At 42.1% G+C, this 15,115-nt stretch overlaps 1 protein-coding gene across 1 annotated transcript in view; it reads right to left on the bottom strand.

Annotated features, from left to right (window-relative positions):
* Positions 1-7,769: 7,769 nt before the first annotated feature.
* LOC145356995 (semaphorin-3D-like) overlaps positions 7,770-15,115 on the bottom strand; it is a 103,398-nt gene continuing 96,052 nt past the window's right edge. The window contains exon 17 of the mRNA XM_080210026.1: positions 7,770-14,079. Within this exon, the coding sequence (XP_080066152.1) occupies positions 13,708-14,079 (372 nt within the window). The 3' untranslated portion in view covers positions 7,770-13,707. The remainder of the gene's footprint in view (positions 14,080-15,115) is intronic.

The raw sequence follows: 15,115 nt of genomic DNA, 5'->3' as shown, positions 1-15,115 counted from the left end.
CTGCAAATCATCAGCATTTTCTGTGTTTATGTATGAACACATCGCCACTCTTTAAAAATGTTTTAGCGTGGATAGAGGATTGGCTGTCAAATAGGAGGCAGAGAGTGGGGGTCAATGGGTGCTATTCGGATTGGCGGTTGGTGACTAGTGGAGTGCCCAGGGGTCGGTGCTGGGGCCTCAGCTATTTACCATTTATATAGATGATCTGGAGGAGGGAACCGAGTGTATGGTGTCGAAATTTGCTGATGACACCAAGATTGGTGGAATGGCAAATTGTGCGGAGCGTGTGGAGAGTCTGCAGAAGGATCTAGATAGGCTGGGCGAATGGGCCAGGAACTGGCAAATGGAATTTAATGTTGGCAAATGTGAGGTTGTCCACTTTGGTAGGAATAATGGTAGGAAGGACTATCACTTACATGGCGAAAAACTGCAGCATGCGACGGTGCAGAGGGACCTCGGGGTCCTTGTGCATGAGTCGCAAAAACCCAGCCTGCAGGTGCAGCAGGTGGTCAGGAAGGCTAATGGGATGCTGGCCTTCATAGTGAGGGGGATTGAATATAAAAGTAGGGAAGTCTTGCTGCAGCTGTATAGGGCACTGGTGAGACCGCAGCTGGAGTACTGTGTGCAGTTTTGGTCGCTGCACTTACGCAAGGATATTTTGGCCTTGGAGGGAGTGCAGAGGAGGTTTACTAGGCTGATACCGGAGTTGAGGGGGTTGAACTATGAGGAGAGGCTGAATAAACTGGGCTTGTACTCGTTAGAGTTTAGAAGAATGAGGGGAGATCTCATTGAGACGTATAAGATGATGAATGGGATGGATAGGATAGAGGTGGAGAAGCTCTTCCCGCTCAGAAAGGACAGTAGGAATAGAGGGCACAGCCTCAAGATAAAGGGGGGGAGGCGGTTTAGAACGGAGTTGAGGAGGAACTTCTTCACTCAAAGGGTGGTGAATCTCTGGAATTCTCTGCCCGTTGAAGTGATGGAGGCTGCCTCGCTAAATATTTTTAAGACGCGGGTTGATAGGTTTTTGATAGGCGAGGGGATTAAGGGTTATGGGGAGAGGGCGGGAATGTGGAACTGAGACACGACAGATCAGCCATGATCTTATTGAATGGCGGGGCAGGCTCGAAGGGCTAGATGGCCTATTTCTTATGTTCTTATGTTTTAACCTATTCTTAAAGTCACAAAGCCAATGCTCAGAGTGTACTGGGACAGACCCAAATCCATCCCCTTGCTTCCTCCAAAAATAACATTCAAGTTGAATAAAATTCATGGCCCGACAAACGAGATCCAAGCTGACAAGATAAGGAAGGCACTGCACCCCATCTTGGGCTTGGTCTGACGGTTGATGCTAGCCAAAATGCTGACTAGTTAAGTATGAATACATCGCCTCATCGGCACGAATACATTTGTAATCTTTATGAAATTGCATGTTGTGCCTTCCACTTTGGAGATTGAAAGCTCCGAAACATGTCCAGTGCATTGAAACAGTACAGGGCTATCAAGTGTTTAGGAAGGATAAGCAGGAGGGAAAAGGGGGGGGGCGTAGCTCTGCTGATTAAGGATAGCATCACGGTGGTAGCAAGGGATGATATTGGAGCCAAGGAGCAGAGGGTAGAATCGTTGTGGGTGGAGATTAGGAACAGCAAAGGGAGGAAGACGCTGGTGGGTGTCGTCTATAGGCCCCCGAATAATGATATGGAGATGGGGCGGGCTGTTAACGCGCAAATAAGTGCGGCGTGCAGGAATGGGACGGCCGTAGTTATGGGAGATTTCAATCTGCATATTGATTGGTCGACCCATGTTGGACGTGGGGGGCTCGAGGAAGAGTTCTTGGAATGCTGCCGGGATAGTTTCCTCGAACAGTGTGTGTTGTAGCCGACGAGGGAGCGAGCTATCTTGGATCTGGTGCTATGTAATGAAGCGGGTAGAATTAGGGACCTTGTGGTGAAGGATCCTCTTGGGGAGAGTGATCATTGTATGGTGGAGTTTCTGGTGCAGATGGAGGAGGAGAAAGTGGGTTCCCGGACACGCGTCCTTTGTTTGAATAGAGGGGAATACGGTAGGATGAGAGAAGAATTGGCGAATGTGGACTGGGAGAGCGCATTGGAGGGAGGGTCTGTTGAGGAGCAGTGGAGGATCTTTAAGGAGATCTTTCTTGGTGCTCAACGGAAATTTATTCCGATGGTCAAAAAGGATAGTAGGAGGAGAGGTAATAAGCCGTGGATAACGAAGGAGGTGAAGGAAAGTGTTAAACTAAAAGTGGAGGAATTTAGAGTAGCTAAGAGTAGTGGGCGAGAAGAGGATTGGGAGAGGTTTAAATGTCAACAAAGATTGACAAAGAAGTTGATAAGGAAGGTTAGGAGAAACTATGAAGCTGGGCTAGCGCTTAATATAAAAAAGGATAGCAAGAGTTTTTATAAATATATAAAAAGGAAGAGGCTGGCTAGGGTGAATATTGGTCCTTTAGAGGATGAGAAAGGGGACCTAGTGGTAGGGGATGGGGATATGGCTAAGGTATTGAATAACTTTTTTGTTTCTGTCTTCACGGAGGAGGACGTGAATAATTTGCCGGGTGTTAGCGATGGAAAGGTGGTAGGACTGGAGGGTCTTAATGACATTACTGTTACTAGAGAGGCGGTGCTCGACAGACTGGAGGGGCTGATTGTGGACAAGTCCCCAGGACCGGATGGAATGCATCCGAGGGTTCTGAAAGAAATGGCGGAGGTGATAGCGGATGCCTTGGTGGTTATTTTCCAGACGTCGCTGGATTCCGGGGAAGTGCCGGATGATTGGAAAACGGCTAATGTTACGCCGTTGTTTAAGAAGGGTGCCAGGCAAAAGGCGGGGAATTATAGGCCGGTTAGTTTAACGTCTGTGGTAGGTAAAATGTTAGAATCTGTCATTAAGGAGGAAATTGCGAGGCATCTTGAAGGGAATTGCTTGATAGAGCAGACACAGCACGGTTTCATTAAAGGGAAGTCGTGTCTGACAAATTTACTGGAGTTCTATGAGGATGTGTCTAGGGCGGTGGATAGAGGAGAGCCGGTGGATGTGGTCTTTCTAGATTTTCAGAAGGCGTTTGACAAAGTGCCTCACAAGAGGTTATTGCAGAAGGTCGAGGGAAATGGAGTTGGGGGTAGGGTGTTAGCGTGGATAGAGGATTGGTTGTCAAATAGGAGGCAGAGAGTGGGGGTCAATGGGTGCTATTCGGATTGGCGGATGGTGACTAGTGGAGTGCCCCAGGGGTCGGTGCTGGGGCCTCAGCTTTTTACCATTTATATAGATGATCTGGAGGAGGGAACCGAGTGTAGAGTGTCGAAATTTGCTGATGACACCAAGATTGGGGGAACGGCAAATTGTGCGGAGAGTGTGGAGAGTCTGCAGAAGGATCTAGATAGGCTGGGCGAATGGGCCAGGAAATGGCAAATGGAATTTAATGTTGGCAAGTGTGAGGTGGTCCACTTTGGTAGGAAGAATGGTAGGAAGGACTATTACTTACGGGGCGAAAAACTGCAGCAGGCGACGGTGCAGAGGGACCTTGGGGTCCTTGTGCATGAGTCGCAAAAACCCAGCTTGCAGGTACAGCAGGTGGTCAGGAAGGCGAATGGGATGCTGGCCTTCATAGCGAAGGGGATTGAATATAAAAGTAGGGAGGTCTTGCTGCAGCTGTATAGGGCATTGGTGAGGCCGCAACTGGAGTACTGTGTGCATTTTTGGGCGCTGCACCTGCGCAAAGATATTTTGGCCTTGGAGGGAGTGCAGAGGAGGTTTACTAGGCTGATACCGGAGTTGAGGGGGTTGAGCTATGAGGAGAGGCTGAATAAACTGGGCTTGTACTCGTTAGAATTTAGAAGAATGAGGGGAGATCTCATTGAGACGTATAAGATGATGAATGGGATGGATAGGATAGAGGTGGAAAGACTCTTCCCGCTCAAAAAAGACAATAGGACTAGGGGGCACAGCCTCAAGATAAAAGGGGGGCGGTTTAGAACGGAGTTGAGGAGGAACTTCTTCACTCAAAGGGTGGTGAATCTCTGGAATTCTCTGCCCGTTGAAGTGGTGGAGTCTGCCTCGCTAAATATTTTTAAGACGCGGGTTTTTGATAGGAGAGGGGATTAAGGGTTATGGGGAGAGGGCGGGAAAGTGGAACTGAGCAGCGGCAGATCAGCCATGATCTTATTGAATGGCGGGGCAGGCTCGAAGGGCTGGATGGCCTACTCCTGCTCCTATTTCTTATGTTCTTATGTTCTTATGAAACACCTCCTGACCATATTCCAGTGCTGTATTGAGCAGGTGGTGCTGCCTTGGATGGCTGCTGGCACTGAGGCCATGCTGTGTAGCTATCTATGGCTGTAACATCACATTCTACACCTTCTTTCCTTCTCCCCCATATACTTTATGAACAGTATGTTTTGTGTTTATAGCGCACACAAAATGATACTTTTAACTGTATACCATTACTTGTGACAATATTAAATAAAATTAAAATCCTTTTCACATTTAAGATATCCAGAATTTGCATTTTGTCCTGTATAGGTAATATGCTCTTGTGCTGAAAGTGCCACTACTGCAGGTACCTGCTTAACTGGGAACATTGTCCTGAGGAGGTAGAGCTTAAATGAAAATTAGTTGATGTGCAATTAAGTCTTTTCAGATTAAAAAATAATCCTGTCAAGACTATTAATCAAATGTAATGTTGGAGTTTCACACACATAAAGTGGTAGATTGTGTTTTATGATGGCCACAAAGGGCATGGGGATTACCGATAGATGTCCCCGTGAATTTTGTAGATTACAACTCCATATTGAGTGATTGGGAAATGTGCTGTGGAGGTTAAAACCCATTGCTTCAACCAGACCTGTGTTCTGTCAGCCACTGGGTATTGACACGCATGCTGTAAGCCGCAGGTGCAGCTCTTCCTTGTGCTATCATTTAAGGGTTTTTGGTGATGGAAGGCTGGCCTTGGTGGAATTATTATATTGCCAGTGGAAACCAGTCTGATCTATTGACTGTTGCCCTCCATTCAGATGAGTCTTTAAGTTATTTTCTTGGTTTATTTGACTTATAGCACTGGCAATTTTTACACAAAGTGAGTACTTTACTGACTTATAATCTCGGAATAGATTGTCAGCTACAGCAACTGACGAGCATCAGATTAAAAATAATCTAGTGGAGCAATAAGATTTTAATAAATGTAGAAGACACCAAGGGAGTCAAGGGATAGTGAGGGTAGGACAGGAAAGTTTTTTTTTAAACTAATAAGGCCAGCATTTGTTGTCCACCCCTAATTCCCTTTGAGAAATGTTGGTGAGCTACCTTCTTGAACATCTTTTTACAAATTTAGAAAATGTTACCAAAAGACAAAATGCTGGAAAATCTCAGCAGGTCTGGCAGCATCTTAACAAGAGAAAAGAGCTGACATTTCGAATCCAGATGACTCTTTGTCAAAGCCCTTTAGAATATGGTTATGGTTGCACTGTCTTCTCTAATTCAATGTAAAATTGAGTGGGTTGGTGAGGAGCATGTGATCTCATAGGAAATTTTCCTGCAGACAAACTATTGTGACCTGGTTGCCATGAGGAAATCAGCCAAGGTTGAAAATAAGTTGCCAGTTTTAAAACCTGGACATAAAAGAGAAGGAAGCTGTTCTTGCTGCTTACAGATTTTCAGAGATAGTCAGTGAGTGAATTAGGGAAAAAAGTGCTGCCAATCCAGGCTCAAGAAAGTGACAATGGTGGTCTGGTGAGGACGGGATCATGTGCTAAACGCCAGTGCTAAAAATCAAATAAAACAAGAAAGTAACTTAAGATTCATCGGGATCATGTTCATGGAAACAAGGATTGTGAAGAGTTAAAGGCCACTATTATGTTGTTAGATTATTTGGAAAGAGGTAGTAAATTGTACATCCAGGTGGTTGCCACATGTGGGTGGCATGGTGGTACAGTGGTTAGCACTGCTGCCTCACAGCACCAGGGACAAACATTCGATTCCCAGCATGGCTCACTGTTGCCCATCCCTACTTCTCTTTGAGAAATGCTGGTGAGCTACCTTCTTGAACAACTTTTTACAAATTTAGAAAATGGTTCCAAAAGACAAAATGCTGGAAAATCATTGCTCTATGTGGAGTCTGCATGTCCCCCCCTGTGCCTGCGTGAGTTTCCTCCAGATGCTCCAGTTTCCTCCCACAGTCCAAAAGCCATGCTGGTTAGGTGCATTGGCCATACTAAATTCCTCCTCAGTGCACCTGAACAAGCGCAGGAGTGTAGCGACTAGGGGATTTTCACAGTTAACTTCATTGCAGCATTAACATAAGCCTACTTGTGACTAATAAATAAACTTTAACGGCCACACTACAGTCAGTTGCCAAGTATCAGTTTACCAGCTTCATGGAAAACTGCAAGAATTACACATGATGAAACTCCAGCATTTTGAGTTTAAAAATAATCATTATTTTAAATTTTGGTAACCAGAAGACAAACCATGGGATCACAAGAGGGACCATGTAATGCGAATTCCACTTTATAATGTTCATGATAATGTTGAGTGAAGAGGACATTGGCAGGTTCACCCTGCTGAAGCAGGGAAAGCAATCATGTAAAACCAAAAGGAGCTTTGGACTTTAATCATAAAAGACCACAAATGTGTGGAGAGTGCAGCATAGTGTATAAGTATGGTCTGATATTTTCAGGTTTGTTAAGAAGCTACGAGGAAATACCTGTTCTATAGTTTCATGCACTAATTGTCTATATAATAATGTTCAGATGATTTTGAGTTTAGTTTGCTTTTATCTCTCTTAAAACGTTATTGATCTCTATGGGGATTGTAACACACTGCAGTCCATCTGGTGTAGCGGCATCCACAGTGCTGTTAGGTACCATAAGTTTCAGTGTATGAACCAACCCAGCATATAAGATGACTCAATTTTTCTGGCCCAATTTGCATGTACTCAGCAAGTAGGTCTATGATCCTTTTCCACCACAACCTGCTATACTCACATTAGTAGTCAGCCTCAATTTTTCACCCCATAAGTGTATGTTTTACTTACCAGCATCAAATAACTGGGCCCAAGGGATCAAGCAGTCTTCATGGGCTGTGTTGCACAGGAGGTTAAGGCACACCCACTCTTTGCATAAGATGATGATGAGATTTTTAAATATGATCATCTTACGTAAATATCCTGAACTGCTTGCTACAAGATTTAATAAACATATTTTTAGAAATTAAAAAAAATGTTTATTTTTGTCATTCTAATACAGCAAGATATTAAATTGTCAATGTAGTATGCTGTTTATTAACAGGTATAGTATGTATCACAATTGTATACATGCCAATGCAGGCTATATAGTGTTAATACTGAACACGTGTCTAATATTCAATACCTTTCCAAAGGCAGTGTTTGCATTGCATGTCGCAGTTGTTTATTCGTGTGGAAATCTGTATCAATGACCAACATTTTATGTCAATCATGAATCCTTTCACTTTTACAATAAAGTACAATATAATGAGTTGCATTCCACACATTTTTACAAAGCACATTTTTGATTTTTTAAATGGGGTATTTCAGATTTCTCCCTGCCATCTTTTATTTTTAAAAAAATCCAAATGCACTTAAAAAAAAGATAAAATGTTAGAATGTGGAACAGAAAAGGACAGGATTTTTAAAGGCAAAATAATATATCCTCAGACTATTGGTAAGGATAGCCCTCTGTAAGCTATTTTGGAAGCTACATAAAAAGTGAATAGTAGTCCTCCTATCTTGGGTCAATTGAGCATATAATCTAGTGTTGCATTTATCTGGTTTGAAGCTGACTGAAGGTTAGGATAGTGGTTAAAATTGCATACATGATCCTGGCCTTTATAAATAGAGACACGGTTGGATTTTACCAGCCCTCTGGAAGTGGACTGGAAGGTCTCAGAAATGAACAGACTATCTTCCCACCACCCATAGGATATTACCACTAGTGGGAACCCCAGTGTCAGGAAGTTGTGTCCAAATAACTGCAACTTTTTGCCCCTGCTGGAATTGTACCAGCATCAAGTGGAGTGCTGTTACATGAGGGAAACCTTTTTTGGCAGTGAGTGGTTAGGGTCTAGAATGCACTCCTTTGGTGTGGAGGAAGATTCAATTGTGGCTTTCAACAAGTATTGGATAAGACGAGAGAGCATTGCAGAGTTGCATGGGTAAGAAGTGGGTGTAGCTAAGTTGATTTGAAGAGAGCTGGTACAGACACAATGGCCAAATTACCTCTTTTTGAACTATAGCCATTCCATGATTCTATCTTTCAAATATGGCTGCATCTGTCAGCTGTGGTTGATATAAAGCATCCCATGACACAATCCTATGAAGAAAATTCATTATGTTCTAGAGTATTTATCCCTCACCCAACACCATCAAAAAACATTCTTTATTTCTTTGCTGTTTTTGGGATCTTGCTGCGTGAAAATTGGCTGCAGTGTTTGCCTACATAATAATAGTAATAATACTTCAAAAGTATAAATGCTTTTTCTTTGATAATGGGCAATTCTGTATAACTTTAATTACTGAGGGAATTTTAAGCCTTACACTATAGACTTGATACACTTAATCTAGTTTGTGGAAGCTAATTATTCTGTGCCCAAGGAACAATATTATGGCTAGCCATGCAGTGGCTGTGCTGAGGGGAGAAAGTCTGACGGGGTTTTTGTTTCTGGCTGCTTTTTAACATCACCTGAAGCATGTAAATAATGGAATGTCAAAATTCACTCTGCAGAAATGTTTCCTCTTGCAGTTAATTGTTACAAGGTTAGAACATTAAGGTCATAAGTTTAAGTTCATTTATTAGTGTCACAAGTAAGCTTACACTGACACTGCAATGAAATTACTGTGAATGTCCCCTGGTCGCCACACTCTGCTGCCTGTTCGGGTACACTGAAGGAGAATTTAGCATGACTAATGCACCTAACCAGTATATCTTTTGTACTGTGGGAGGAACCCGGAGCACCCAAAGGAAACCTATGCAGACAAGGGAGACTCTGTGCAGACAGTGACCCAAGATGGGAGTCGAACCTGTGTCCCTGGAACTGTGAGGTAGCAGTGCTAATTACTGTGCCACCATTCTGCCCTTTTTCACATATGATGAAGATGATTGATAAGAGCAGTATTTTTCCAAGTGGGGTTCGTGACTCATGGGTGGATTGCAGGATGTTGAAAAATGGGTCATCAAAAATGTTCCTAAGATTACCCGGCCTTTCTTTTCCCCGGTTAAATTCTCGCTGCAGTACCATGTATGACCACATGAGGCACGAATAAACAGGCCAGCGCACCATGTACATGCACTTGGCACCAATTTTCTTTCCCTTTCTAGTAAGATGATTGTAGACACGGATCATTTTCTTACATGAAAGAGAGGGTCAGAGACAAGTCATAAGTGAACGTGGGTCACAAGGGATGGCCATTCGATAAAAGTGGGTCACCGGGAAAAAAGCGAAAGACTCTGAATTAGAGAATTTTTTTTGTCGGCAAATGAGACTTACTAAGTCCATACATCTGTAGACATGTTCTTGATTATTGAGCATAGATTTGAGAAATTACAGTCATACTGTCATTTAGAATGGCTAAAGTATAAAGTAGCAATAGTATTAACCAGTTAACTTGAGGATGTTCTTGCATAAAGCTGATTTCATTTCAAAGCCAAGCCTCATTATAATGCTGCAAAAATGGTACAGTCAGCGCTGGAGAATGGACTTGTGCCATGGATCCCTCTGCATTCCATACACAGCTACCCCTAACGCACCCCTACCCTAATCCATCAAAATACAAATGTGGACCAAGACACAAGAAAAAAGGAGTCCCTCAAAAAGTGTATGTACTGCATTATTATGTAGTTTTTAACATACCATTCTAAGGGCACACGATTTGCCTGAGATTCCTGGGAATGAGCCACCTTGGTCTTTGCACTCATTCACTCCTGGCTCAACAAAAATAAACAAAGTCTCTTAAATTGCTAATATTGATATACAATGCACTGTATGCAAGACCAAATTCTTTGTGCCTTATTTAGAAAGCAGAGAAACATAGAATATAGAAGGAGGAGTAGGCCATTCAGCCCTTCAAGCCTGCTCCACCTTTCATTTTGATCATGGCTGATTATCAAATTCAGTATCCTGATCCTGCCTTCTGCCAATATTCCTTGATCTATTTGGACCAAAGAGCTATATCTAATTTCTTCTTGAAATCACACAATGTTTTGACCTCAACTACTTTCTATGTTAGTGAATTCAACAGATTTACCACAATCTGGGTGAAGAAATTACTCCTCACTTCATCCTAAAAGGTTTATCCCTTATCTTCAAACTACGACCCTTAGTTCTGGGCTCCCCCATCATCAGGAACATTTTTCTGGACCTGCGCTTTCTAACCAGTTTTGTAAGTTTCTGTGAGAAGATGACCAGCACATTTTGTGACATCAGTATGTTAGGAAATAAGCAAGTTTGTTTCACAGCCATTTTTAACATTGAAGTCCTTTAAGTACGGTTGTGGATTTTTAGTGCTACATTTGTTAATAGAGGAGATACAGACAGCTAATGCTTGTTCACACAAAATGAAATAAAATGTTTTAGGCTTTCCAGTAAGAACGCTGATGAGTAGTATCAGTATATCCAGCAACATTATCTATAGGCTAATCAAGAAAGTCAGAAGAAAACAACATTGCAAAAAAAAAAATTGGCAAAGGAAAAGGGAACAGAATTATCTCCCTTTTATTACGGAGTCACTTGGAGCTTCCTGCTTCTGCCAGGAAGGAAAATGAACTCCGGCTCATTAGGTAATTCTGTTATGAACCAGGTTATATTACCTAAGCCTCAGTTATTGTCAAACAATGGGTTTATGATGTGTAAAACTAATTCTGAATAAGATCTATAAGAAATAGCTCAATGATTTGTGTGTATAAGGTGAACTCTCCATTTAATGTACCTGTTAGATATACACTTACTTGTATATATAAAAGTACGCTGTTACAATATATTTAAATAGTAGTTTGGGATGATATATATAATTAAGTGAAGGTATATTTCATCATCTAAGAATGTAAAATGCCCAATTTATGATTTTGAGAAAGTAATACAAAGTATGCTTAGCCATCAAAGGGTATAATTGAACATACATGTTAAATATTACTTTTGGTAATCGTTAAAAAGTGGCTCCAACTTTTCTCCAGATCAGCAAGACCATATCTGTATTATCCTCAATTTAGTGTCATTGGCCACTAGCAAGATTTTCCAGTCCTGCTGATGTCAATGGCAATTTGAATGGCTTGCCTGTCTCGCCACCCCAGAACGTGTGGTGGAGATCGACTTCAGTGGGACTGAAAGATTCCACTGAAAGGAAGGTCTGGAAAATTCCACACAACGAGGCTATCAGTACTCATATAATGGACTAAATATGATTGCAACTTTTCAAGTTAGGATGGCACTGCTGCCTCACAGCGCCAGGATCCCAGGTTCAATTCTTCCCAGGTTCACTGTCTGTGTGGAGTTTGCACTTTCTTCCTGTGTCTGCATGGGTTTCTTCCGGTCGCTCCGGTTTCCTCCCACAGCCCAAACACGTGCAGGTTAGGTGCATTGGCCAAGATAAATTGACCCAAGTGTTGGGGGAGTAGCAGGCTAAATGTGTGGAGTTACAGAAATAGGGTCTGGCTGGGATTGTGGTCGGTAAAGACTCGATGGGCCAAATGGCCTCCTTCTGTGCTGTAGGGATTCTATGATTCTTCGCATGTGTGCATTTAAGTACAAAGTCACTGTTGGAAACATCTTGCTCCTGTATAGAGTAAGTTGTAACACCTTACTGATAGGCTTGGCACTAAAATCAATGCAATGATGTCAATTTGCATTACTTGTTTACTAGTTCACCACTAAAAATGTCAGAAAATATTATGGTTGGTGCATTTAGAAGTCAGTTGACATTTAATGGCATAATAATTGATCATTCCTGCTAACCAATGGCTGTAATTTTCTGGCTGTTCACATTGGTGGGACCTTCTGGTTCTGCCAATGGTATGACACTGCTGTCAGATTCCTGGTGATGTGGGATGGAGTCTGTGGGAAATCCTATTGACAGCAGTGAGACCAGCAGATCCTCAAGAAACATGCCAGGGAGAGGTCAAAGAATCCTGCCCAAATGGTGGGATTTTACAGCCTTGTTCAGTAAAGCAGGAAATCTCACTCCAGGGTCAATGCACATATCCGTTGTCCGTCACTCACACGCTCCGATTCTGTGGCAGGAAAGGCTGTAGAATTCCGGCGAATATCTCTGACCCTGAAAACTTGTATATGTATAAAGTCTCATTCCTTCAGTCATTAATTATTGTTAAAGATGTAAAACAAAACTTTTTAAAAAGCTTTTGATGGTACATATTCTATTTCTATCTTAATCCCATCTATCTGTCCCAATTTTTGTTCTATTTTCCAATATGATTTAAATCAAATTTATACTACTTGTCTTATACTCCTTAGCAACAGGAGCTATACCAATACCAGCTGTCTTCTCCTCACTTAAGTTTACGTTTATTTATTATTGTCACGAGTAGGCTTACATGGCAATGAAATTACTGTGAAATCACCTACATGCCACTCTACAGGGTATAAAGAATAGACAGAGAAATCCAGCTCCGAGAAGGTGAGACACCCAACACAGGATCCAAGAAGGAGGATCAGCCCTCTCAATGCGTCTGAGCACCAGTACGTCAGGTGGTTCAGTTTCTTATGGCAGGTCACTCCTGACATCCTTTCTGGAACTAGGCCTCCTTCCCAGTGGGTCAGGTAGGTAGGTACTGCCTGTAGCCATCAAAGCCATTCCATTCCTGCACTTGCTGCAGCTTCCATGTCCAGTTTACCCATTATAACCAATGCCGTGGTCTCATTAATTAGAAATCCTTCCTTTGACAGATATCTTCTTGCCCACTTCTTTGATTCCCAGCTAAGGAACGCAGAGGTAGGTTTCTAATGCTGTAGCTTAGTTAAAGTTCCATGGCAAATCCCACTGTAGGGTCCAACAGTGTCCCTCCTGTCATTCCAATAGGGACTAAGTTGAGAATATTCCACCTTGTGTGGCTCATTGAGAATTCTTCAATCTAATTCAACCTAATTGTTGACGAGCTTTGGTATTTCTTGCTGGCTCATAGATATTACTGATGCCCTACTGGACCAGAGACTGAATTTGAACAAGTCTCCACTCCAAAGTCTTTGAAAAGCCTTATACGCAGCTGTCAGTGAAACCATAATTCTCACACAGTTAGTCATCACAAACTTCACAAATCATTGGTGGCTCTGTGATTGGGAGCTTGGGATAGTGATTCATTCCACACTGCTACAATAAGATTAACTTACTGACTTCTTGAAAGCTTTGAAAACTCATTGACATTTTCTTCCCCAAACTATTTTTTTTTAAAAAAAGACTGCCTATGTAGTAATATCTGCTTTTAAAGCAAACCTTCCTTTAAGGAAACATGTATTGCTCACAATTAGAATACACCCAGACATAGTCATACTTCTTGCCACACTTTTTAGCTCTTATGGCCACATTCTATTTCATCCATTTGCTCTTCAAAGTACACCAGAGACAATAGTCTGATTATTCAGCCAAGGCTCTGATACAACAGTCCAGTGAATAACGCTTATTACTGTATCTCCTCAAAGGAGCACCATAATGCATTTTATATTGTTCAAAGTCTAATACCGCTTAAACTCTTGTGTGTTTTTCCATTTTGCGGCAGTCTTACTATTTTGTCCTCTCTTGCCATTGCGCCAGATTTGCTGGCAATACTCGTTCACAGTGATGCCTGGTTTGTTCAGAAGCTGCAAGAAATCCTTGTAACGTAGCCTTGTCCGGCTTGGAATGTCTCTCCCTTTTCCATCGTTGTACCCTGATTTCATGGGAGCCGCCTTAAAGTCACTCAAAATAATCTTAAGGTGAAATTTTGTAATGATTTGTGTGAATGTGTTTTCCACAGCTCTGCAATAATAAATCCCAGCATCATCTTCCTGTAAGTGCCGTATGAGTAGACCAAGCCTTGTTTTGATGATCCTGGAACCATATTTTATCTGTATAAAAAGAACATTTTGGAAAAATATCATGAAATGAAATACATCTGCAGGTTGATAAAAATAATTTTATAACATGAAGACAAACTAATGAATTTATATGTAATTTTCTCTTTGTTTACAGGATAAGGGTGTCACTGGCTAGGCTATCATTTATTGACTTCCTAATTGTCCTTCAGAAGGTGCTGGGTACCTATCATTATTGTTTTAAATTAGATGTATTTATTATGATCAGTACCTACCCAGTATTTTTCTGAGCATTTGTTTCATATTGGCAGGTAATGCTTCACTATTTTCTTCTTGTGTCACCATGTATAGTACAAGGATAAATGCAGTTCGTAGCATGGTGAAGTTTCTTCCTGCTCCACCAATGTGCCTTAATTGTAACTTCAGCAATACAGTCTCTAATATATCATGTGGCATTTCCATTTCTTTATAACAGTGATGGGCTGACTTGTGTTTGTTGATTCGCATCAACAGAAACTTATTTTTGGCTGTTCAAACTTGAAAGCTGTGTATCTGACAAGGAGTAGGCAATGGAAATGTAGTCTTCCCCTTTGGAAATTGTTCTGCACTGGGAGCTATTAGAAAAAATGATTTAAATTGCAAACTTGAGGTAATTCTATGTTATATTCATAGTTACCCAGAAAAAGCTAGAAATTTTAAAATCACTTCTAACTTCTGGGTAGGTATTGTACAGACCCACGCTGAACTCTCATGGGAAACCACCTACCATTCCGACTATATGTGGATCTCACCTCCATGGGATGACCCTTTCTTCCTCCCCCAGGGTTCCCTATCCACAGGATTCTCTCCCATAGAACTGCCCTCACAGAATTCAACAGAACTCCCTCCCATAATAGGATCTTCCCCCCCCAGCCAAAGAAATTCCTGTGACTGTTCTCTCCCCCTCATGTGTACTCACCTCCAAGGCCTGACTCCTGATTGTTGGCCTATCTTCACCCCACCTCCAAGGTCTGAACTGACATCCTCCCCCCACCAGCGACCCAGGCCTAATTCAACCACCCCCTGCCAT

Source organism: Carcharhinus amblyrhynchos, chromosome 22 (assembly GCF_965287045.1).
Source record: "Carcharhinus amblyrhynchos chromosome 22, sCarAmb.v2.hapA, whole genome shotgun sequence".
NCBI lineage: Eukaryota > Metazoa > Chordata > Chondrichthyes > Carcharhiniformes > Carcharhinidae > Carcharhinus > Carcharhinus amblyrhynchos.
This window is presented reverse-complemented; position numbering and strand designations above follow the sequence as displayed.